Here is a 25,311-nt window from a genome sequence, read left to right as displayed (position 1 = left end):
AAATTATCTTGTTTGGAAAGAGTTAATGATCAGAAGATTTTTATAATGTTGCCTCGAAAAATCTTCACCATTTGTGAGGTTGTTTCGATTCTGATTTGTGGAGCATTTTTGTGGGCTTCTGACACTCTGCTGTGGTGTTGATTCATCAAACACTTCAATATGTCTATGGTTTTGCATCATATGTTGAGTAATATAATACTTCGAAGCTTCTGAAACTGTTGGCTTCATGAAATGCTTCGAGACTTCTGAAACTAATGGCTTCATGAAACGCTTCGAGACTTCTGGACTTGTTTTATTGCTGAATAATGAGACATGTTGAAACTTCCAAGACTGTCTGCTTCAGTTCCGACTAATGAACCGCTTCGACATTTATGAGACACTATCAGTTTCAGTGCCGTGTGATAAAATCTTCGACGATATTTTTAAAAGTCAGTGTGGGCGGAATTTAGAACAGGCTTATATCGAGTGTTCCTGTGGGTGAACTCTCATCATTTAGATTTCCTTGAGTTTTATTCTCCGTTTCAAAGCATAAAACTAGTGAACTCAACCTAATCTATCCTAAACCAAATTAACTTAACCCAACCTAACCTAACCTAATCCTAACCTAACCTAGTTTAGAAAATAACAGTAAAACATCCTAAGAAAAAGTCACAGGTATGTTTGAAGTATATAGTGACTCAGAGGCTAACAACATCTTGGACTCCTCACCTGAGTTCAGAAACAAAGTGGCTGACTTTCGATCCTTTCACTGCATGATTATTTATCTAGATGATCTGGGATAAAGTGACATTTATTTTTCTTTCGTTCATATCATTATTCATAGTTTAATTGTATTAATACATTGATGTATAGATTGACTGATAAGAGACAGAACAATAAGTTGAGAATTTCCATTGTTGTTCTTGTTTCCTCCTCACTAACTTGAGACGAAAACAACTTTACCGCCACCGCAAAAAAAAAAAGAAAATCGTCGTTACGGATAAAAAGTATCGTATTTCAGTGTTTGTTTTTTTCCTGCGGCGGTCGTTCTTGCCTGTGTCGTCTTCTTCCAAACCCTTGATTAAGTTTTTGTCTGGACTGACGAAAAGAGAAATGGCGTGCATGAATAATGAGGTCATACCGTCCCCTTCACTTAATACTTCTTCTTGCTTGCTTGTTCCTGCTTCCTCCCCCTGCCACTCCCACACATCTCCCAGACCACGCCCCCTTCTCCTCCCTGCCCTCCCTCCCTCCTGATGGTAGATATATAAAGCGAAATCTCTCTCATTCAAGCATATACTACCACAACTACTACTGTCACCACCATCCCAGTCCTCTCTCCCACTAGTACACACGCACATACTCACCAGCCATGAAGCTCGTGAGTACCTGATGGTCATTCTGGTGATTTACTTGGTGATGGGAAGACGTCGAGATTTAGTGATCTTACTACTGGTGACTTGTATTGGTGTAAAACGTCACACCTTCCCTACGATACTATCATCAAAATCGCCTATTGCATCGTCACCACTACACAATCACCACTATATCGTCACAACTAACACCGTGACTACCACACCGCCACCACTATACAATCGCCACTACATTCTCACCACTCTGCCGTCACCACCACATCGTCATCGCTATACCGTCACCACTACACCGTCACCACTACATAGTCACTACTACACCGTCACCTCTACACTTTCACCACTATACCGTCATCACTAAACGGTCACCACTACACCATCACCACCACACCATCACGACTACACCATCACCATTACACCGCCACCACTACACTATCACCACTATACCATCATCATTACATCGTCACTGCAGCATCACACTGTCATATTTCTGTCATGCGTTATCACATGTCATAAAACACTGCCGTGATCACCACAACTACCACATCATCACGATCACAACAATCACTACAGTCACCACCATAACTACCACATCATCACGATCACAACAATCACTACAGTCACCACCACAATCACCTCATCTGCCAGCGTCCCTCCTCCTCTCATAACACATCCATTTCCTGTTGTCACTTCACAAGGTCAGGAACCTCATAGGTTATTTCAGGTGATTTTGTCCCTTAACTAAATGTATAACTAGTTAAGGTCTCAGTGTGTGTGTGTGTGTGTGTGTGTGTGTGTGTGTGTGTGTGTGTGTGTGTGTTTACAATATACTTTACTTTGATACAGAATTGTTTGGTGAAATTTCTTGTTTATCGCCAAGACGCCGTGACGTCATCGTTTTATATGACTCGTGCAGGTGTTTCCTCATTACTATGCAGATGATAACAGGTAATTGCCTATTGACTCCCCTGGACTGTTACGCAACCTCTGCCGTGTCCTCTGCCTTTGTCCCTCACACGACACAATCGCCAGACAACGAAGCATTATAATTTCTATAGTTCTTGATATACGTCATTATCCTGTTCAGGTGATGTGTTGTTCACTGACTGATCAAGTTATATCTGTGTGTTATGTTGAGGGTGACGGTATTATGTTATCTTTCAACTCTGTATGTTTGGTCAAGAATTGGTAAGTTAAGAGATACATGGCAGACTGTTGCTGCGTCAGTGTCTGCCACGAGAACCAACATTACTGCCACATACGGCACTCTCATGCCAACACACACGTCCTTCCCTACATCATTCCTCCCACACCCTCAGGTACTGCTTGTCTGCCTGGCCGCCGTAGCCATCGCCGCCCCTGACTTTCACGGTCTACCGCCCGTAGTGATCCTCCGTGACGACCGTCAGGACAGCGGTGACGGCAACTTCAACTATGCCTTCGAGGCCGACAACGGTATCGCTGTGGAAGCCTCCGGCACCCCTGGCTCAGCTGGCCAGAGCAACATGCAGGGGGTGTACAGGTAAGAGTTTCATACTTCAGTTCTGTCTAGGTATGATTATTATAACCATTAAAGACCAGTGATAGGCAGGACACGAGTGATAGGCAGGACACGAGTGAGAGATCTAATGAGGTGCCAACAGCCATAGCTTAATATACATGCATCATGATCACAAAGGCAATAATAACTCCGTATCATCGTTCTTAAGGTTCCCGCTCCCCGACGGCACCTTGGCTGAGATCCGCTACGTCGCCGACGAATTAGGCTTCCGTCCCGAGTCTCCCCTGCTGCCCCAGCCTCACCCCCTCCCTCCCCACGCCATCGAGCAGATCCGCATCGCCGAGGAGCAGCGCGCCCAGGGCATCACCTTCGAATGATCCACTGATGACCTGCACTTTCGAATCTGTGGGAAGATAATGTATATGGGTCCCGCGTGGCTGTGTGAGAGAGAGCTTAAAAATATGAATGAATTGTTAACACGTTTAACGAATAAACTATTAATATATCTGTATTTCGCCTCTTATAACATTTTCTAGAAAAGTTTTAAAACACAGTTTTTTTATTCCAGTTTATTTGACAAGAATCACGATTGAAAAATGTATAAAGTTCATCAAGAATAACTTTTAATGATTGACAAACACTCGACCACACACACACACACACACACACACACACACACACACACACACACACACACACACACACACATCAATGGCTCTAGGGTGAGATAAGGCTGTCTTGTCCATACGTTGAAAGTTTCTAAAGTCGAATAAACTCTTTTGTACTCACCTGAAGGAGACTTTAGAGTAGTATATTAAGTTTCATAATCACACAAAGACAACTGTAGATATTTTTACTGCTAAGATCACCAAGCCTCAAACTCTTCTTCCTCTGGACTCTCTCACGGCCACATACAGGACCCAGGACCTGCCCCCTTCCCTACAGCAACCTACACAACAGACCTGTGAGAATATTACAGGTTAAGGGACACTAAATATTACCGGTCTCCTGGTCCTTATATCTCCAGCCATATGAGAGGACTTATAGCTACCTACCTGCCCACCTACCCACCTGCCCACCTGCCCACCTGACCACCTACCCACCTGCCCACCTGCCCACCTACCCACCTGCCCACAGGGACCCGATGACCTTAGGGAGACCTTAGGGTTTGTGAGTCACTAAGTTAGAACTCTGTGGAGATTAAAATCATCCCTGTGACTCGATCAAAGTGTGAGGATAATGACGACTTTATGCATTTAGACAGTAAATCGGTCCAAAGCCTCAAGTTTGTACCTGGAATACGTCAGATTTTAAGGGCAGATTTTGTGTATCAACAGAACAGAACAGGAGAGAATCTTGCTAAGCTCATATCCGCCCTAGCCATATGGTCTTAACAACTCACCCAGGATGTAGAGTTCGTGTGGGACGTTTCAGAGGTGGATTGAGACGCTGAGTCGATCCTCCGCCCAGGGACCAGGATGAAAGAAGGATGTGGTACTGATAGGACACATTATAAACAACTTGAGGAGTCTCCCTGTTGACTCTATAACCCCCTTACCTCATCATCTCATGGAAGAACTGCTGGAAGGATCACTGGAAAATCTTTAAGGATAACTGGATCACTGGAACCTCTACTGGAAGGATCACTGGAAACACCTAAAGGATAACTGGATCACTGGAACCTCTACTGGAAGGATCACTGGAAACACCTAAAGGATAACTGGATCAATGGAAGCACTACTGAAAGGCTCACTTGAAATACATTGAAAGATAACTGAATCACTGGAAGCACTACTGGAAGGATCACTGGAAACACCTTTAGGATAACTGGATCACTGGAAGCAGTACTTGAAGGATCACTGGAAACACCTAAACAATAACTGGATCAATGAAAGCACTAAAGAAAGGGTCACTGGAAAAACCTTTAATGATCACTGAATCACTGGAAGCACTACTGGAAGGATCACTGGAAACACCTAAAGGATAACCAAATCACTAGAAACACTACTGGAAGGATCAAAAGAAGCATTGTAGCATTATCTCCAACAACACATTTTCTTTATTGCGTTAAAATGAAAACGTCTTGTAGGGATAACTGAATAGCTCTCGGCTTCTTCCCTCCATCTACAGTTAATTACAATGTAACTGAAAAACTATATGACCTCATTTTTCCTTTATTGAATATTCGGTAAATGAATCAATTGTATCTTATATGTGGGAAAAAGTAAGTTGGTTTATATTATTGTTTGTGTTTTATAGTTATTTTATTTTGGTTTTGTTTTAATGAATATATATATCGATTAAAAATATATGTTTTAAATTTTTGGCGACCATGGTGTAAACCTTTCAAGACTATGGTTTAAGTTTAACACATTCACGACTGTGGGATAACTCTGAGGATAATAGTTCGTATCTCTGATGACGATGGTTTAACTTTTTGAACAAGTTGGTTTAACTCTTGGAGGATGATGTTTTACTGGTTTTTTTCTTCATCTGGTCGTGTGTGTGTGTGTGTGTATGTGTGTGGTATATACATCAACCAATAAATTAAACAGTTCCTTTAATTTTTATCACTGTGGACAAGAAACACTCACACGGACAATAAAAAAAATAAACCATTTACAAATCACAATTTATTACAAACACATTACACTTTCTTTCATTTCTCTTATAAAAAAAAAATTATAATAAAAAATCGTACAAACGTCATATATACACCATTCACGTCGTCCCCTTGAGAATATTCTTCAGGTTGGTTCGTTATCTTGGTCATCATAGGTACGGCATCGTCATTTACTCGAAGGTAATGCCCTCAGCCCTCTGTCTCTCGGCGATGCGCAGGAGCTCTTCTACGTGGGCGGGGTTAGGGTGGGGGGTGGGCAGGAGGGGAGACTCGTAGCGGACGCCGAATTCGTCAGCAACGTAGCGGACCTCCTCGTAGCCACCATCTTCACGTGGCATCCTGAGGCAGAGGAAGGCGATGAGTGAGGAGGAGGAGGAGTGGATGAAAGAGGGGAGGGAGGGATGGGGAAGAAGAGAAGGAGGAGGAGGAGGAGGAGGTTATAGAGGGAGGGAGGGAGGGAGGAGGAGTAAATGAAATATGGAGGGATAGAGAAAAAATGGGAGATAGGAGAAACAGAGATAAAGAAGAAAGGGGGAGAAAGAGGGAAGAGGGGAGAAGTAGGAAGTGTGGGAGGAGAAAGAGGGAGTGAAAGATGAGAAAGAGCAAGAGGAGGAGGATAAAGACAGGAAGAATGATGAAGGAGTGAGGGAGAAGGGAGGAGGTTTGGTGGCTGTGGTTGTTATCTCGTAAAGGAGGAAAGGTAGAAGGAGTGATGTAGGGAAGGAGGGGGGAGAGAGGAGGGAGGGAGGGAGGGAGGGAGGGAAGGAGGGAAGGAGGGAAGGTGGGTGGTGGGGTGAAGGTTACGGCCTGTGGCTATAGTAATGGTGTATCTTATGTGTGTGTGTGTGTGTGTGTGTGTGTGTGTGTGTGTATGTGTGTGTGTGTGTGTGTGTGTGTGTGTGTGTGTGTGTGTGTGTGTGTGTGTGTGTGTGTGTGTGTGTGTGTGTACTGGTGTCCTTAACTCTTTGGTTACTCATCAAATCACAAGGTTATACAACATTCAGTATATGGACAGGTAAGAGGCCATTACTGAAACACAAGGCACCACTACAGGCCCCGTGACTTACCAGTAGCTGCCCTGGATGTTGACTTGTCCCTGTGAGCCTGGGGTGCCAACAGCCTTCATGTTGATGCCGTGATCAGTCTCCAGAGCATAGTTGAAGTTGCCATCACCCTGATCCACGCGTTCGTCCAAGAGAACGTTCACGATGGGGCGGACCTCCTGGGGGGCAGCGACGGCCACGGCGGCCAGGCAGGCGAGGATTACCTGAAGGTGGAGGGAAGGAAGGAGAGTGTCACTGTAGGAGCCATGGTCGTACTTGCTTCGTCTAGTCAGTATCGGTCACGAGTAAGTATCTGCATCAATTTTATAATCTCAAAGATTCTTAACCTTCTGAGGCCGAAAGGGTTAACCCATTATGTTGAAAGATTTTAACCCAACGCCTGCAAGGACTTAAACCATCGTCCTGAAAGAGTTAAAATGTTGTCTTTTAATGGTTAATATATCGTCTGCAATGAATCAAACTATATCCTTCAAAGGGTTAAGCCTATTCCGGGAAAGGTAAAGTTAGGGTTTAGTCTCTCTATCTGAAGACAAAGGAAAGGTCGTAGAGCTGTCGTAGTCGTGAGTGGCTCACCTGGTCATGACCCGCACAAAAAAACTAAAACTACCTGACTGTCTTATATAAGTATCTGGTCTCAGAGGTTCAAAGGTTCACACGAAACTCTTTTTATCTCTCTAAGCTGGGTGTGTGAGACCCACTTCAGCCGCGGCACAAAGCTGATGACAGAAACGGTGTCCATATTCTACAGAGACTCTACCTTAACTAGATACTTTCACTCATCCAACCCAGCGAGGGAAGGAGAAGGGAGATTTGCCGTAGAGATCTCAGAAAAAAAAATCCAACCTCCTTACTGCAACCATTCCCTCCACACAAACCCGTTCCTTTCTTCCGTACAACTGAGATGGTTAGAAAAGTGCTGGTTGTTAGCGGTACTAACTAGTCAATATGGTAATAAGACAAGATATAGATAAATTAACAGGAAGAAAGAGTTGTAGAGTAGTTTGCTTGTTTGTTTTTTATTCGTTGAGAGAATGGTGGGTGAGGAGGAGGAGAGGGAATAGTGATGTTGCGGTAGTAGGTAGAGACGATAACAAAGGATAGTATTGATTGTGGTCACTGATAACAAGCGCGTGATATGGTAATGGTAATGATTATATATAGCTGTAGGATAGGAAGCAAGAAATAGTACTAGAAATGGTTGAAGAAATTGAACTGACAGTAGGTAACAAGAGATACCACTTAGTCATTGCCGGAATCAAATAAAAGTTTGTCATCGGAGGCAAATGTATCCAGGATGTATAGAAGTGACAAGTAAATATACAAATCACGACGAACTCAACAGACAGACACATATACCTTAGAGTCATATATATATATACTCACGAGCTTCATGTCTGGTGTGTGTGAAGACGTCGGGGACAGTGATGCCTACATGGTGGAAGACCTCCCTTATATACCCCCACAACGCTGTCTACTCCACGACACAGCCCCGGCCACTCACCGTATAGGGCAAGGCCAGGGCATGATGAGGGAAGGAGTTGATACCCAGGTGTACTCGTCTGCTGGGATTAAGTACACCTGCTAGTAATTTATCACCAGGTGTATCTCAAGGCTCAATAGCGGCTACACGGTGAAGAATAGAACCTTCAAGATTAACCCGACTAGTTTATGAATGTTAGGCGTCTAGTTTATCAGAATGGTTATGAAGGCAGCATGTTCTAACCCCCATCCTTCCTTCCCTTCTGTCCCTCCTATCTCCCCCCTACCCATCCTTCCCTCCTCCTCCTACCCCTTCCATTCCCTCTCTCTCCCTTTTTACTTCATCTCCCTCCCTCCCACGCCTCTCTCTACCTCTCCAGGCAAAAAACAGTTGAAGGGCAACAACTATCTAGCGTGTAAGGTCAAGCTATGGGTGTCTGGTAACGGGATTTCCGGAGCCTCTTCAAGCCAGCCCTCCCTTACACCGCTCCCCGTCCTGCTCCCCGTCCTGCTCCCCGTCCTGCTCCCCGCCCTGCCTCATCTCTCACCTACATCAACTACCCTTAAGAAACTTCTCACTTTACTCCATAGAGAAGAAATGAAGGAAATGATTTTAAAGTGATTATTATATACAGGTTTTATGTTTCTTTATCCGTGTTATAATCGGTTACCTGGCAGACAAAGGTAATAATGATCCAGGTCACAAAGACGTGATTATGCCGTATATAATTGATGACTTTGTAAATAAGGTATATAATTCTAAGTCATTATTGGTTAGTTAGATGATAGACGTTATGTAATTCCGTTCTATAATTACTCTGGTACAGACAAAGGCGGATGTTCTGTGTGTGTGTGTGTGTGTGTGTGTGTGTGTGTGTGTGTGTGTGTGTGTGTGTGTGTGTGTGTGTGTGTGTGTGTGTCAACCTTCTCCAGTTGTTTTTCCTCTATATAAAATTTATATATATCATCAAAAGTCAAATATTCATATATACACAAACTTCAAATTTTATCACTAATTTATCCAAAAAAATCTATTTTTTTTTCTTGTCAGTTCAACCTGGTGAAGACAATTGAGTTTTATATATTTATCATAACAATGTTTATGTTAATTTTCATATGTCATAATTTTTAACATTTTTTATTAACTCGTTTAAATACTTTGATAAATTATTGTTAATATACAGTACATTATATCTAGACTAATGCTCTTCCCATACTCCCTTAACCACTTCGATGTTTCAACCCCTTGAGTATGATGGTTTAACCCTTTGATTATGATGGTTTAACCCCTTGACTATGATGGTTTAACCCTTTGAGTATGATGGTTTAATTCCTTGAGTATGATGGTTTAACCCCTTGAGTATGATGGTTTAAGCCCTTGACTATGATGGTTTAACCCTTTGAGTATGATGGTTTAACCCCTTGAGTATGATGGTTTAAGCCCTTGACTATGATGGTTTAACACTTTGAGTATGATGGTTTAACCCCTTGAGTATGATGGTTTAACCCCTTGAGTATGATGGTTTAACCCCTTGAGTATGATGGTTTAACCCTTTGAGTATGATGGTTTAACCCCTTGAGTATGATGGTTTAACCCCTTGAGTATGACGGTTTAACCCCTTGAGTATGAGTATGATGTATGATTAACCCCTTGAGTAATGATGGTTTAACCCTTTGAGTATGATGGTTTAACCCCCTATGATTGGTTTAACCCTTTGAGTATATTGGTTTAAACCCCTTACCGTTCCTTAGTTTTAGTGCTTCAACTACCAGGGTTATTAAGCACCGTTCACTAGGTCTTAGTTTTAGGTGCTTCAACTACCAGGGTTATTAAGCACCGTTCACTAGGTCTTAGTTTTAGGTGCTTCAACTACCAGGGTTATTAAACACCGTTCACTAGGTCTTAGTTTTAGGTGCTTTAACTACCAGGGTTATTAAGCACCCTTCACTAGGTCTTAGTTTTAGGTGCTTCAACTACCAGGGTTATTAAACACCGTTCACTAGGTCTTAGTTTTAGGTGCTTCAACTACCAGGGTTATTAACACCGTTCACTAGGTCTTAGTTTTAGGTGCTTCAACTACCAGGGTTATTAAGCACCCTTCACTAGGTCTTAGTTTTAGGTGCTTCAACTACCAGGGTTATTAAGCACCCTTCACTAGGTCTTAGTTTTAGGTGCTTCAACTACCAGGGTTATTAAGCACCGTTCGCTAGGTCTTAGTTTTAGGTGCTTCAACTACCAGGGTTATTAAGCACCGTTCGCTATTGTGGGATAAACGATTGATTTGGTCTTGTCTGTCTGTTCCCAAAATTTAGTCGAGAATAGGTTGCCGGATTTACACCAAATTTTGTTGGTTTGATCAGCATCTCGAAAGGTCCACATGAATGATTTTTCTTCCGTAAATTGCAAAGAATCTGACCATGAGTTACCATGTTTAAATTATATATAATGATAACACATACAGGGTTTTAGAGTTGAAGAAAACGCTGATATGAGACAGTTTCCAGCCGTTACCTTGCCATGGGAACGGTTCGTGGGCAGGTGTTTGCATCAGCTCTCATGATGTTTAATTACCATTATAATTGGATAGTTAAAAACCGCAAAATATGTTTATTATTTTATTAAAAAAATACTTCGGTGTTTTCAGAGGTTAGAAAAATGGATATCTCACAGGCTACTGAGAGGCAGTTGAAACTGTTGTTGGAGAGGCAGAAACTGTTGCTGGGGCTGTATAAACTGTTGTCGAGACTGTTGAAACTGTTGCTGGGGCTGTATAAACTGCTGTTGGGGCTGTTCAAACTGTTGCTGGGGCTGTATAAACTGTTGTCGAGACTGTTGAAGCTGTTGCTGGGACGTGGGCAGGAGGGACGACTCAGCCCTGAAGCCAAATTCGTCGGCCACGTAGCGGACGTCCTCGAAGCCACCAGTTGGAGAAGGTAACCTTGAGGAGAGAGGAAGAAGATGAGGAAGTCTTAGTGCCTCTGGCTGTACGGAGAGATGTTTGAGGAACAGAAAAAGAGAAATTAATGTCTCTTAATGTCAGGTTCTCTTAGTTCGTGACATCTGGGATAAAGAAATGGCAGGGAAGGGTGACTGGTCGACCCAAAGATAACCCAATCAACTTGTTTCACCACTTTATTAAACAATAGACCTAATTCGTAATGGGTTTTAATGTTAACGAGATACAGTACCAATGGGCCTTTTATGGTTATGTCAGGTTAGGGCTTACCAGGACTGGGTTCCGTCCTTATGATTTGGTGATGTTGTTTGGGGATCTCTGAGACTCACTTGACAAAGAAACTTAGGGAGAAGAAACACCAGCACCCTCATGTCAGGTGAAGGTCAACACCTACCTGTAGGAGCCCTCAATGTTGATCTGTCCCTGTGAGCCCTGGACGCCGGAGGCTGCCATGTAGATGCCGTTGTCGGTCTCCAGGGCGTAGTTGAAGTTGCCATTATCGTCCTGTTGACGTTCATCACGGAGGACCTGTACTACTGGGAGGCCTTGCTGGAGCTGAGGGGCGGCCATGGCCACGGCGGCCAGGCAGGCGAGGATTGCCTGTAGGAGGGAAAAAAAGAGGTAATACGCGACTCTGACTGTTAATAATGTTAAAACCAAGACACCAACTGGAAATTAAACGACTCTCGTGGTCAGTGTGTGTGTGTGTGTTTGAAAACGATAATTCTATACCCGGCCATGAAATAAGAGGAAGGGGGGGGGGGGACTATAGTGTTACACCTGTGCCTCCGTACAAAATACAGTATGTGGACACTAATTTTAGAATGACTTCGCTGAACAAAACTACATAATAGAATATACTTCACATCAAGAGCATCTCGGTCGATACACCATCATTAAATAGAAAACTTGAAGCATTTGTTCCATTTTTTTTATTCACTAAACTTTAATTAACCAAATAGTTATTAAAAGAATAAATTAAGAAGGGAGTTTATTGTAAAGTCACAGTGCGTCATCTATGGATCTAACACTGTACCACGTCTCGGATTCACTGATTCATGAGTCTCGCGGTTCATAAATGAGAGAAACAACTACTAGAACTTTTTTTACTGCTTGTACAATACAGTCAGGGACAAAAAAATGTTCACTCCCGCCCAAAATAAAGCAGCATCGACCCCAAACAAGATGAAACAGTCAGAATTAAATCATTTCGGAGACTCATTCCCATGACTCAGTTTCACCACGAGGAACCAACTCTTATCCACGACTGTACATAGGAACATTAAACCCACAAAAGATGTTATACTCACGAGCTTCATGTCTGTTGTGTGCTCACCAGTAGTATGGTGTTTGGCTGGTGTAGACGGTCTCCTTTATATACCCATAAACACCATTAGGATAAAGGAGGAGGGGAGTGATTATGAGAGCGGTAGTTGGGATAGGATGACTGGTAAGGGAGGGTGGAAGGGATGTGGAAAGGTCAGCGTCCATGTGAAAGGAAAAGGTGGGAAAGGAAGAACTGTCCCATAGTGGTTCATAATGTATACCTTGTGGTTTATAGGTAACAGGATTCCTCTCTCTCTCTCTCTCTCTCTCTCTCTCTCTCTCTCTCTCTCTCTCTGTCTGTCTCTCTCTCTCTCTCTGTCTATCTATCTCTCTCTCACTATCTATCTATCTATCTATCTATCTATCTATCTATCTATCTATCTACCTTAGACCAAGCAACAACAGTGATTCAGAAATAAACTCTACAACGTCATAACAAAACGATAGTAATTATTCTGTAAGGGATAATCCTGTTCTATACACACTGACAGCCTCATAAAGAATATATTACTGTGTTATCTTATAGTCTAATAAACGCTATAAACATATCAATAAACAAACGGACATTAGTTTTAACTCAGGGTTGTGTTGTGATTATTTCGTCCGGCAGCTGTACAGTCGGGGTCAAAAAATCTCGAACACTTAGCAATATCTGTCATCTACTTCTGAGTCATACATATATGTTTGGGATATACTAATAACACTACTGGTCATCACATATTATGCCTGAACCACAAAATGGGATAAAACTCTCCTTAATACCTAAGATCTTCGGGTACTTACATGCCAAATACTGTCTAGTGTTCAAGACTTTTGACCCCGACTGTACATTTATGTGTCGTGGGTATGGTTAGTTGGATCGAGTGTTGAAGGTCTTATGCTGATTAGAAACCCCCAGCTAATTTAACCTTATTGCTAATCTAATCTAACCTAATCTAGCCTAATCTAACCTAATCTAGCTTAATCTAACCTAATCTAGCCTAATCTAACCTAATTTAACTTAATCTAACCTAATCTAGCCTAATCTAACCTAATTTAACTTAATCTAACCTAATCTAGCCTAATCTAACTTAATCTAACATGAACTAACCTAATCTAACCTAATCTAACCTAATCTAACCTAATTTCACCCAACTTAACATAAACTAACCTAAACTAACCTGATCTACCCTAATCTAACATAACATAACATAACCTAACTTCTTATTAGTGATATTTACATCTCTTTACACCTTCAAACTGTTTACATAACCCTCAAATTCGGCCTGACATTACCTGGCCAGTGGGAGGGTCTGCTACCTGGTTTGTGCAGGACGAGGGGCTATTATTTATTATTAAGGGACTGTGTGTGTGTGTGTGTCCTTGGAGTCGCTAGAGAGAGGAGGCCATTAGTCTCGATACTTACCTGTCTACGTATATGTTTTACCTGTGTTCTATAGTTGTGTATATAATTATAGACCTCGTGTGATGAAGGAAGTTTGCAATCACTATTATATTACACCTCGGGAGATCCACTTGTGAATAAAAAACATCGATTATATGGAACAAACTGGTAATAATGACTTTATATAATGAATTAAACATGCTATTGCAATATTTCTTCTTTGTCTAAATAAATTCAGAAATCTAAATGAGAATACAAGTCATTATAATTAAGACGGTATCAGGTTTTACAGTGTAGCAGAGGATACGGAGAGGACGGGGAGGAGAAAGGGACCTTATAGAAAAGCCCTGACAGGAAGCTCCCAGTCCAGACCTGTTTTATATTAGTGAGTCAACCCTCCAGTAGCACCACCAGCCTCAGGGGAATACTGAAGTGAAATTTGAAAGTAACATCGTGTTTAAATCTCTCACCATTATCCCACACTCTGTATTGACCGTTTCATAGAAAATGGTACACAAACACAAAAATGCTGTAATCATTTTAAAGTGTAATTGTTACTCTGACTCCTAGGATACAGGATATTTGTTTATCAGTAAATTATCTATTAAATTGAAGTTACCTCTAGACTATAGGTATACAAACAAGGGTAAATAGTAAGTTAATACGATCAAGTATAGTCAATAAAACCATCAAATGTGTATTACCAGTAGGTTAGGTTATGATTAATATAGGTGTGTAAGGTTAGGTTAGGTTAGGTTAGGTTTGATTAAGTTAGATAAGATTGCGTGAAGTTTAGTTTAGTTTAGATTAGGTTAGATTTAGAATAGGTTAGCTTAGGTGTCATTTAAGTTAGGTTAGATATAAAATAGATTAAGTTAGATTTAGATTTAGTTAACTTTAATTGTTTTGCGGGGGGTAGGTTAAATAACTTAGGTTTAATTCAACACCACATTATGTTACGTCCTCCAGTTATAGCAATTTACAGACTATGAATAAAGACGGAGTAATATAATCATCAGGGTGGAAACAACGAAGGATCTTTGCCCTGTGGAACTCCTCATTATAAGTTACGGGACACCGAGCATCCTTGGGAGAGTTAGGATGGCCATGAGAGACCTAAGTTAATGTCTAGGGAAGGGCGATGTGGAGGGGGAGAGGGTAGGGATATAACGAGCTCTTCTACATACAGACGGACACATTTACATACACACTCACGCACCATAAACAAACCCTTTCAGACACAGTTACTCTTAAGGTACTCACACTAGCCAGAACTACTAGTGCTGAGGAAGGAGGGAGCCAAGTGGTGAACGCAGGGGGGAAGGGGGGAGGTAATGAACACAGGGGGGGGGAGGGGGAGATAGGGGAGACGGGAAGAACCAGGACACTTCCCCTTCTCTCTCTCTCTCTTCTCTCCCTCCCTCACCTAACACCAAGGACATGAACCAGATTGAATAATAATTAATTTGCACATACTTCTCATTATGGGGGAGATTAATTATAGTCATCTCTCTCTCTCTCTCTCTCTCTCTCTCTCTCTCTCTCTCTCTCACACAGTCTTTCCTTATTTACCTTTGTTACTCAGCTCCATGAACGACCAAATAGTTGACTGACTGTCCTTCTGCCCATTTGAGTGAATAACTGACGGCTTGATTGCCTGACTATCATACTGGCTGACTGGCTAACTGACTGCTTGACATTCTTTAACTGACTGACTGTCTGACCCGTGACTCATGATCAGTTTTTCATCCCTCTTGTTAATGTATTTTTGCACTAACTATTCATTTAGGAGCAGTGCGGATACAGTATACTGAAGGAGGTAATCTGACCATCACTCTACACTCGACCTCCTTTACTTCCCCCCCCCAAACTAATATCAGGTATCCGTTCACAGCTGGGTCGACTAGGAGTACCCAGGACTCAAACCAGCGACCCTCAGGATACAAGACGAGCGTTGTAGCCACCCAGCCTCTATTTTAGACAAGTTAAGTGAACGTAACTAGTAAGGTGGAGTTAATAGTGCATGTTTGTATTCATTTTGAGTGTTTTTTTGTGTTTTATCTTAATTTTCGGTGAGTTTTTTATTTGCGTTTGATCTTAGTTTTGAGTATTCAGCCTCACATCTTTACACACGAGGTAGATTCAATGTACGACCTTTTGACATTGCTGTTGTGTAGTATCTCCTGCGGTTCATCACCACAAATCCTTAAGTTTGATTTTATACTGAACATCAATAAATAGAAATTCATAAGCAATATAATGTAATGTTATGTTATAGATATGTTTCTCTTATGCTAGAATACTGTAATCTATTTCCTTGGTTTTTGCACCTTAATATAATGTATTCTCTTGATGTAACACTTAGCAATATGCAATAAAAATGGAGCTCACAAGTAAACAAAGAAAATGAAGTAATCTAAGGAGAAACTATTGAAAATTAAAACTTAAGGCGTGGACGAAGAAATTGTAATTCTTATGAGATAGTTATTGAATTCTTTTTTTTTTTTCTTTAGTGTGTCAAGAAGTAGGAACAGGAAGAAGAATGTTTAAGAATGAAGAAAGGGGTAAGAGAGGATCTACTGTAGAGAGAGAGAGAGTGTGTGTGTGTTAAGAGGTACATACGTGTATACTCGATAGTAACAGGGTAGGTTAAGGTAAGGAGAGACATGCATGGAAATGAAAGGATGATGTTTTTTTTTTCAGTTTTGAGTAGTGACTTTCATAGGTCGGAGTGTTGGTCTGTGATCGTGGAAAACATTTGACATGGATTTCATACAAAGACTAAAGAACAAACACATGTACAAAATACTTCAAATAATTCCTCTTTTTCTGACTCAAGAACACAAGAAGGCAAATTAATATCAAACACTTTACTATAATTAAACATATTTTATGTCTTATGTGAGTTTAAATTTACATAGTTGGTGGACTGTGGTGTAGTGCTCGTCAGAATGTGTTTACTTTCTGTTTACTCTAAAGCCATTCTGGTCAAACACGACGCCCTGACTCCTCAACTCCTCGGCGATGCGGATCAGTTCCTGGGCGTGGGCGGGGAGTGGGTGGGGAGTGGGCAGCAGGGGGGACTGGGCCTGGACACCGAACTCATTGGCGACGTAGCGGACCTCTTGGAAGCCGCCTTCGTTGTCAGGGAGTCTGTGGGAGGAACAAGTTACACTGTAAGTCTTGGTGACCTGCTGGTGGAGGGACAGTGAAGGAACGCCTTAAAGGATGTGATGATATTAACAGTTCAAAGTTAATGATATCCTCCTTCAGGTATTGCTGTTACTGATACTGATGAAGTAACTCTTGACTGTTACTTTTGTAACCAACAGACTGTTTCAGTTTAGCAGAAGAAGGTCAACACCTACCTGTAGGAGCCCTCAATGTTGATCTGTCCCTGTGAGCCCTGGACGCCGGAGGCTGCCATGTAGATGCCGTTGTCAGTCTCCAGGGCGTAGTTGAAGTTGCCATTATCGTCCTGTTGACGTTCATCACGGAGGACCTGTACTACTGGGAGGCCTTGCTGGAGCTGAGGGGCGGCCATGGCCACGGTGGCCAGGCAGGCGAGGATTGCCTGTAGGAGGAGATGATAATCACTACATGGGCTGCAAGATTTAGCAAGATATAAACTAAGACAAGACTAAACATAAATCTCAGTTACTGTCATCGAATACTAAGTATTTATGTACTCACGAGCTTCATGTCTGGTGTGTGGTGCGGCGTCGAGGACGATGATGTCTGGCTGGTGGAGGAGCTCCCTTATATACACCCACACACTGCCCTGACCACCTGTAGGGGGCGGAGCCTGACGAGGACTGGACTAGATTGTAGGTGAATGTTGTCCTGAGATGTTCTTATCCTACACTTGGTTTTTTATTAAATAATTATTCATAGATTATAATTTAAATCTGTCGACCTCAAAAGTTTAAATAGATTTTGTGTAATATAAACAAGTATTGAATATATGATAACTTCATCACAACAATGGAAATGTTTTCTAAATGCTTTTGTTTAGACCAAGTGATGGATGACAGGGAAGATGAATAAGATATAAGTGACGCTTCAGGATAAACGTGAAAATGAAAAATAACACAAATTAGAAACTGAAGATATGAGAACCAGGAATTGTTGATAGCGGAGATAAAGATCCCTAACTAATTATCACAGATGAACAAAGTAGTTTCAGTGAACAAGAGGTAACGAGCCGTACACACATCCACCAACTCAATAACAATAAACTCCCTAAAACAGCGGCATTAATAAGGACAGTCAAGCAGGAGAAAACATTCAACTGTATATACAATGGTGAAGTTGATTACGTACAACACAACTACAACTACTGTTTGACGAGCACACTGTAGGTTCATCAACAAAGTCGCCACAGCCTGGGAGACATGTAGACGTTGTTGGTCCTGAAGTAACTTTGTTGGAGTGATGAACTTCAAAACTAAGTCAGACAAGTTCTTGCCTTATAGTGAAACAAGCAGAAGTTTATCCTCATATTGACACCACAAAGGGATTAAAACTATCCATGCCGAGGGTAACGTCGACGCACTGATTATTCAGACAACAGTAGAGTCTGCTGCCTTGTGACACTACTGTGATAGAAGATATTATATCCTAGTGCTTCTGTGCTTCCATGCTGACCCCGAGTCATTTAGCCCGTTCTCTTGGTCAGGAAGGAGGAAGGAAGCAAAGCTGGTTCACGTCTGGAACAAAATATGACTGTAGAAATAATTAGGTCCATAAATATCAGTTGCTGCCTTCGTACAAGTCATTGCAGAATATAACACCACCTGGCGCTTATTCCTTAATGAGGTGAGGCTCCCCAAAGGCTTACTTGTGACCCGGATTTTAATGATGAGACTGTAGTACTCTTCAGTGACTCATCGTAGGTTGTTATTATAGATGATGACGAGAAAGCTCTTTGTTGTGTGTATAGAGACCCGCCTGTGACGGATTACACGCACTACGATACTTAAGTTTCTCTATGAAGGTGGCCACCAGTGTACAGGTACACACTTATCTTCCGACGGCATCAGTTGCCTCATATCACAGTGTCTGACCAGTGAGTACTATCAGGTTGACCAATAGTAAGGAAAACCTGATAATTTGGGCCCAGATGAGAGGTAATGTTTGGAGTACAGGATCGCCTTGAACCACGAATGACTGATCTGCCAACACCTCCGGAGGTTCTTGTGAGTATAATCAGATGTAAGAGTAAAACAGACTGTAGTACAGGATGATGGGTGAATTGAAGTAACCAGCAGCGTGTGTTGAGTACAGTGGTATTATTTGTACCAACTCACCTGTGCTATCTGCTGACCATTGCCGTGATGAAGGAGACAGAGAGAGAAGATAAAGTGGCCGACTCTTTGTCATCAGTGTGTAAATATTCCAGGAAAAGCTAGAATAGTGCCCAGAGTATTATGTGTTGTCCAAACAATATCTTAACATTATTAACTCTGTTTCTGTCATGTAGACTAGTAATATTTCTGGACTAATTGGCCTCAAGAGTAAATGAAAGTTATTATCTTTGTACCAGTTTGTATCACTAACATAAAATTATCTTTCCTGTAACTTTACTAAGTACAGAACTATAGTGGTGGATAATATTAACCAACATCCATTTTAGATTTATGAAAATTATCATATATGACCTGTAGGCTTCTCTGGGTATAGCCTGACCGGACTATTAGTGAACCTCATCAACAGACACTACTCCTCCTCCCAAGACTGAGTGAGGCATCGTCCAGGAGGCTGCCATAAGGTGGAAAACTAATCATCTCGTGTACAGTGTCATGTTATTTTGTTATTAGTAGTAGTATTATTCTCGCTACCAAACATTTATCATCTAAGTAATGTGTTAAACGGCTGGTAAGAACCTTCCGTCAACGATGATCTCTTTAATAGTAAATGAGTCTCATGTGACAAATGCTTACAGAAAACAGGGTCAAAGACGGTAGGGGAAACCATGATAAATTTCTCAGTTTCCTCACATTCTTTTAGGTGTCTTAGTGGCTTGGTCTGTACACGTGCGGTAGTCACTTCACAAACTTGACCTCCTCTTTACCCTTACTGCCGTTCCTCACAATACAACTCACTTATATTTCAGGATAGATCATTAGTGTTGCCATTACATCTTAACACAGATTGTGACATATTCTTGTGTTTTCTCTCTACAAGTACACGTTTATTTACTGCTTCAATTATTGTTTATTTATTTTTCCGTGATTTTTTATTTTTTTATATTTATATTTCGTTAAAAGAAGAAATATTTGTTTTGTCTTTATAATGTTTGAGGCTATATTTGTTATTTATCGGCCATGGACGAGTGACTTAGAATGAGAACGAATAAGAGACCTGTATGGGAGAGGTGAGTTGCGTGATGTGTATAGTCTGGGACCTACATATAATTTATATATCAAATAGTGATAAAGCAACAGCCAAGACATTCCTCGTACCTTCATATGGGAAAAAAATGAACAATTTGCAATGTAATTTTTTTTTATTTATTTGCACATGTGTTAATTGGAAGTAAATTTACATAGTTGGTGGACTGTGGTGTAGTGCTCGTCAGAATGTGTTTACTTTCTGTTTACTCTAAAGCCATTCTGGTCAAACACGACGCCCTGACTCCTCAACTCCTCGGCGATGCGGATCAGTTCCTGGGCGTGGGCTGGGAGTGGGTGGGGAGTGGGCAGCAGGGGGGACTGGGCCTGGACACCGAACTCATTGGCGACGTAGCGGACCTCTTGGAAGCCGCCTTCGTTGTCAGGGAGTCTGTGGGAGGAACAAGTTACACTGTAAGTCTTGGTGACCTGCTGGTGGAGGGACAGTGAAGGAACGCCTTAAAGGATGTGATGATATTAACAGTTCAAAGTTAATGATATCCTCCTTCAGGTATTGCTGTTACTGATACTGATGAAGTAACTCTTGACTGTTACTTTTGTAACCAACAGACTGTTTCAGTTTAGCAGACGAAGGTCAACACCTACCTGTAGGAGCCCTCAATGTTGATCTGTCCCTGTGAGCCCTGGACGCCAGAGGCTGCCATGTAGATGCCGTTGTCAGTCTCCAGGGCGTAGTTGAAGTTGCCATTATCGTCCTGTTGACGTTCATCACGGAGGACCTGTACTACTGGGAGGCCTTGCTGGAGCTGAGGGGCGGCCATGGCCACGGTGGCCAGGCAGGCGAGGATTGCCTGTAGGAGGAGAAGAATTAGCAAAATATAGGCTTGGCAAAAGGGGGAAAAAATCAGCTTCTGATATTTTTACTGTGATGAAGACACTGGTGATAAAACAGATAACAACATGAACGGTAAAAAAAATAATTAAGGGAAGCTCTTCAGTCTTGTACTCACGAGCTTCATGTCTGGTGTGTGGTGAGGCGTCGAGGACGATGATGTCTGGCTGGTGGAGGAGCTTCCTTATATACCCCCACACACTGCCTTGACCACCTGTCTGACTGAAGAGGGCGGGGCGTAGCGAAGGTTGGGGCAGACTGTAGGTGAATGTTGTCCTGCCGACACTTATCCCTGAATTGTACTACAAAAAAATTTAAATACACTCGTCTCTGTCAACACTTTGATACAACGCAGGGAAAGTGTCTGCCGCCTTTTCTCTGTTGTGTAACTTATGAAGAAGTTTACTAAGGCGGTGTTTTAATACTGCAAGACATGACATACGAGGAAGTTATTATCATTATTATCAAGAACAGAAGAAAACAATGAAAAGATGTGGGTCAGAGCTTATGATGGTAAGGAATAAATGTTCAAGAAATAAAAGTGTCTAATCCTCTGAGTACGATGCTTTTTACCCCTTGAGTTTGATGACTTCACCCGCTCAGTACAAACTCATCTTACCGAAGGGAATACGATAGCGAATCTAAGAGCTTAAGATATCGTACTCAAGGGGTTAAAATATCACACTTAATGAACTACCTCGCTGTACTCAGAGGCTTGGCATAGTACTCAAAAAAGGTTAACACATACGAATTCAGTTTTCTTACTTCGAATATTTAACTAAAGTAGATAATATCCTAGTTAAGGCAACACTTGACCACGACTAAATGTGATGCTGAAGTTTTCTATGAAGGTTGATCTTGTGTTCTCTATTATCTTAGGAGATAACTCAATTAGTTTTCATGTTCATAGGTTAATGTTTAGAGTCGTGCTGACGTGTTGCTTCTGTTTGTGAAAGTCGACGTTGATGTGTGGTTCCTGATGTCTTAAATTCGTCTTTGTAAGTGTATAGAACTATGTCATAGTGTGTGTGTGTGTGTGTGTGTGTGTGTGTGTGTGTGTGTGTGTGTGTGTGTGTTATGAGTATCTGAAGTTGTGTTTTTGGAAGGCAGGCACCAAGACAGATGTAGGAGGAGAGTCGCTCTCTCGTCTCTCAGTATTTACCTCTAGTACCACCAACCTCATCTGTCTTGAACTGTCTGCTGGCGTCTTACTCACACTCTTCTCGAACCATGGATCTTCTTCGTGTTATTTTCTCAATCTTGAACTTGGTTAAAGGTTAAGTTAGGTTAGGTTAGGTTTAAGGTTTGATTCATCTTTTTACTCTCAGTCACTACCAGAGTCTTCTTGTGTTATCCCTTGACGAGAATAATTAATATTTGTTTTATTTTTTTCTGGAGTTTCGTTTTACTTTTTACCCACTCCTTCCTTTACACCGTAAGAATAACTATACTACTTTTCCTTACTGTTCAAAGCAGTAACCAAACACTTTCACTTGCTATCGAACTCTTTTTACAGATGTGTTAACTCCATATCACATTCACTAACAAACTCCTCTTGTCTGTGTATCTTATTTGAATCAGTTATTTTGCCGCCACTGAAATCTACTCTGTGTAGTCTCTGGGGTCAAACTTATTACTTAAGCCACACTGATTTAGTAGAATAGATGGGGGATCAGAAGCCCACCCTGCTGGACACCTGCAAGTTGCTATACCAGTTTCTGTCTCTTTGTGTAGATCTGACGGCAACATCGTGATATTTGTCCAGTTGTCAAATAAGGTATTTCATAACTCCCCATGTTGGACACACTTGAATGACTCTAACTGATCTATGAAGCACTTGAGGACCTTAACTTGTATGATTCTGCTTCCTTGATTATGTTGTTCAAGTTTGTCCTTTAGAGAATTTAGTGATTTACCTTCCACAACACTCCTCCTGACGGGGGAAGAAGGCGAGGGGGAGGATACAGGACGTCCCAGGTGAAGACGTTACCTGTAGGAGATACTGACGAGGTCTTGCTATTTATATGAACTCCCTAATGTTATTTTCTTTATTAGAAAGTGCTAAGAATGTTGCCCTTTTATCCATATGCATTAATTAATATATCTTTCCTCCCACAACACTTCACACTGATATTTTTTAATATGTCAGATTATTTCTGTATTCTTTGGCGTCACCCATTTTCAGGAAGTGATAAAGAAAAATGGCGTCTTTATCTAGCAATCAGACTGAATCTTCCCCTACACAATATCCTTAATATAGACACGTTCTCCACCTTCCATCTTCCACCCTCCACTCTCCACCCTCCACCCTCCACCCCTTACCTCAGCTTCCACACTCTCCACCCTCACCCCCACCCTCCGTCTAAGCCAACTTGATCACCGGGGCAAGAACACCAACCAATGCTCTTCACTGTGTCTCTAACCTCTAATCTATACGTTCTTGACCTGTTCGTCCTCCATGCCTCCGTCTAACATTGCTTCTCCTCCCGGCCTGCCCACAAACTCTCCACGCTACTGCCCCATCGCTCTTTACTGGGTTAGATAACACATAAAACTCCATATAATTTTCTTTAGAAGTTAGTTAAGGATATTGTATTTTCGATGTATTTTTTTAAACTAATTTGAAGGTTTGAGTTTGGTTAGTTCTGGCGTGAGGAGCCTTGGTATTGGTAGGTGATTTCAACGGTGGTGGAGATAGTGATCCAGTCCCTGTATTGTTGACTATTGGGATTCTTATGACACCCAGAGAATAATTACTTATCCTCTTCTTTCTGAATTTCTAGTTATTTATTTCCTCTCTCTCTCTTCTTCTTCTTCTTCCTATCCTCTCTCTCTCTCTTCTTCTTTCCTCCCTCTCTCTCTCTCTATTCTCCTTCATCTTCCTCTCCCCTCCACTTCTCTTTCTACCAACATTACACGGTATCATATGACTCATTACACTACGAAACATTACACAAACCTTCAGCAACATCATAAAGGATTACATATCATTTACAAAGGATTCGATCTCCTTTATATCACATTACATAAAATTCGATTCATTAAAATAGAAAACACTCTCTTATCCTTCCATTTACATTAGTTATACCGGGATATCATAGAAAACGGGGGTATATTAGTATTTATTATAGGATTATTAATATTATAAAACCTGTACTATATCAGGGTTATGTAAACGCTATTATTGGAATTATCATCACACTTTTTTCTCGTTTTGTTATGTTTATTCCTGCTTGTTTGCTATGTATGAGTGATATTATTATCATTTATTATTATTATTATTATTATTTTTATCATTATTACTATTATCCACTTACAGATTATTGTAAACCTATATTAAGAAACCACCCAAATATTCTTTTTTTTTTCTAAACTATCACTTTTTTCCCTATTTTAGGATCACTATCACTCGGTCCCCTTCTGTGTGCCCCTTTTTCGAGGACCACCACGAAACTCGAGTAGTGTGTCCAGAAACCAGGCGGCGAGGTAGACGAAAACCGGTTACCTGGCTGGACAAGATTAGTTACCACTTGGTCACCTTGAAGGTCCTACCAACCTTCACCTGTCCTCCGGGAAAGTTTATGACGGGGACCTACCTGAGAGACGGAGGGAGGGAGAGGGAGGAAAGGAAGGGAGGGAGGGAGGGAGGGAATTGGTTGAATGGAAGAAGGAAGAGAAGTGGATGGGAGTTGAGAGGGTTGGAAGGAAGGGGGAGAGGGAGGGAGGGAGAGGGAGGAGGAAGGAAAAAATGAAGGAGGAGGGTGGGAGGGAGGAGGAAGGAAGGATAAAAGGAGGGGGAGTGTTAGTTAAGAGGAAGGAGGGAGAAAGGAATGGAAGGAGGGGAGGAAGGACGGAAGGAAGGAAGGGGAGTAGAGAGAGGGAGTCGGACAGACACATAGACAGAAAGAATAAAGAGAAAGAGAGGAGGAAATGGAATGGCGGATTGGTGGGATGGGAGGGAAGGAGGGATAAGAGTAATGTGGAAAGGTATAGAAAGAAATAGAGAAGGAAAGGAGGGATAGAGAGAGATAATGATTTGAGGAGATGTAAAGATAGAGAGAACGAAAGATAATGATTGATCTACAACTGTGTGGGTGAAGGAGGGGGGAGAGGGGGAAGGAAGTAGAAGAGGGAAGGGACAAAGGGAAAGAGAGAAACGAAAATACAGAGATGATAAAGAAAAAGGAGAGAGAAAAAGCTGTAAGAAAATAAATTTGATTAGATTAAGAAAGGTTTGGGTAGGTTGATTCAGGTTAAATTAGGTTGAGGGTCACTGGAATTAGAACCTGTTGTGACTGACCCTCTGACCAACCACCATCACCAAAGTGGCCGAGCTGACACAGTTTCTCGCAGTGTTGTGACGTAAACCTGACTGAGGGTGAT

The 25,311-nt window shown here is 41.7% G+C and overlaps 4 protein-coding genes across 4 annotated transcripts; 1 reads left to right on the top strand and 3 right to left on the bottom strand.

Moving 5' to 3' along the window:
- The first annotated feature begins 1,278 nt into the window (after positions 1–1,278).
- Positions 1,279–3,361, top strand: LOC121871083 (cuticle protein AM1159-like). The gene is made up of 3 exons (XM_042373213.1): positions 1,279–1,360; positions 2,669–2,871; positions 3,059–3,361. Exons 1-3 carry the CDS (start codon positions 1,352–1,354, stop codon positions 3,225–3,227), a joined length of 381 nt encoding a protein of 126 aa, XP_042229147.1. The 5' UTR covers positions 1,279–1,351; the 3' UTR covers positions 3,228–3,361.
- Positions 3,362–5,468: 2,107 nt separating this feature from the next.
- LOC121871077 (cuticle protein AM1159-like) lies at positions 5,469–8,022 on the bottom strand. Its single transcript, XM_042373201.1, has 3 exons — positions 7,921–8,022; positions 6,541–6,740; positions 5,469–5,812 (listed from the first exon to the last, which is right to left on the bottom strand). The coding sequence occupies exons 1-3, from the start codon at positions 7,927–7,929 to the stop codon at positions 5,644–5,646; spliced, it is 378 nt and encodes a 125-aa protein (XP_042229135.1). The 5' UTR covers positions 7,930–8,022; the 3' UTR covers positions 5,469–5,643.
- An 8,535-nt stretch (positions 8,023–16,557) lies between these two features.
- Positions 16,558–17,468, bottom strand: LOC121871069 (cuticle protein AMP2-like). Its single transcript, XM_042373188.1, has 3 exons — positions 17,377–17,468; positions 17,052–17,257; positions 16,558–16,836 (listed from the first exon to the last, which is right to left on the bottom strand). Exons 1-3 carry the CDS (start codon positions 17,383–17,385, stop codon positions 16,641–16,643), a joined length of 411 nt encoding a protein of 136 aa, XP_042229122.1. The 5' UTR covers positions 17,386–17,468; the 3' UTR covers positions 16,558–16,640.
- A 2,709-nt stretch (positions 17,469–20,177) lies between these two features.
- LOC121871062 (cuticle protein AMP2-like) lies at positions 20,178–21,155 on the bottom strand. The gene is made up of 3 exons (XM_042373174.1): positions 21,047–21,155; positions 20,682–20,887; positions 20,178–20,466 (listed from the first exon to the last, which is right to left on the bottom strand). The coding sequence occupies exons 1-3, from the start codon at positions 21,053–21,055 to the stop codon at positions 20,271–20,273; spliced, it is 411 nt and encodes a 136-aa protein (XP_042229108.1). The 5' UTR covers positions 21,056–21,155; the 3' UTR covers positions 20,178–20,270.
- Positions 21,156–25,311: the final 4,156 nt, after the last annotated feature.

Source organism: Homarus americanus, unplaced genomic scaffold (genome assembly GCF_018991925.1).
Source record: "Homarus americanus isolate GMGI-L3 unplaced genomic scaffold, GMGI_Hamer_2.0 scaffold32583, whole genome shotgun sequence".
NCBI lineage: Eukaryota > Metazoa > Arthropoda > Malacostraca > Decapoda > Nephropidae > Homarus > Homarus americanus.
The sequence above is the reverse complement of the archived record's forward strand: the minus strand, read 5'-3'. Positions and strand labels throughout refer to the sequence as shown.

Bases quoted from the DNA above. Each gene is read 5' to 3' on its own strand.
- LOC121871083 (XM_042373213.1), top strand. The intron at 2,872-3,058 runs GTAAGAGTTTCA...ATCGTTCTTAAG, and splicing joins AACATGCAGGGGGTGTACAG to GTTCCCGCTCCCCGACGGCA.
- LOC121871077 (XM_042373201.1), bottom strand. The intron at 5,813-6,540 runs GTAAGTCACGGG...CCTCTGCCTCAG, and splicing joins AACATCCAGGGCAGCTACTG to GATGCCACGTGAAGATGGTG.
- LOC121871062 (XM_042373174.1), bottom strand. The intron at 20,467-20,681 runs GTAGGTGTTGAC...TTCCTCCCACAG, and splicing joins AACATTGAGGGCTCCTACAG to ACTCCCTGACAACGAAGGCG.
- LOC121871069 (XM_042373188.1), bottom strand. The intron at 16,837-17,051 runs GTAGGTGTTGAC...TTCCTCCCACAG, and splicing joins AACATTGAGGGCTCCTACAG to ACTCCCTGACAACGAAGGCG.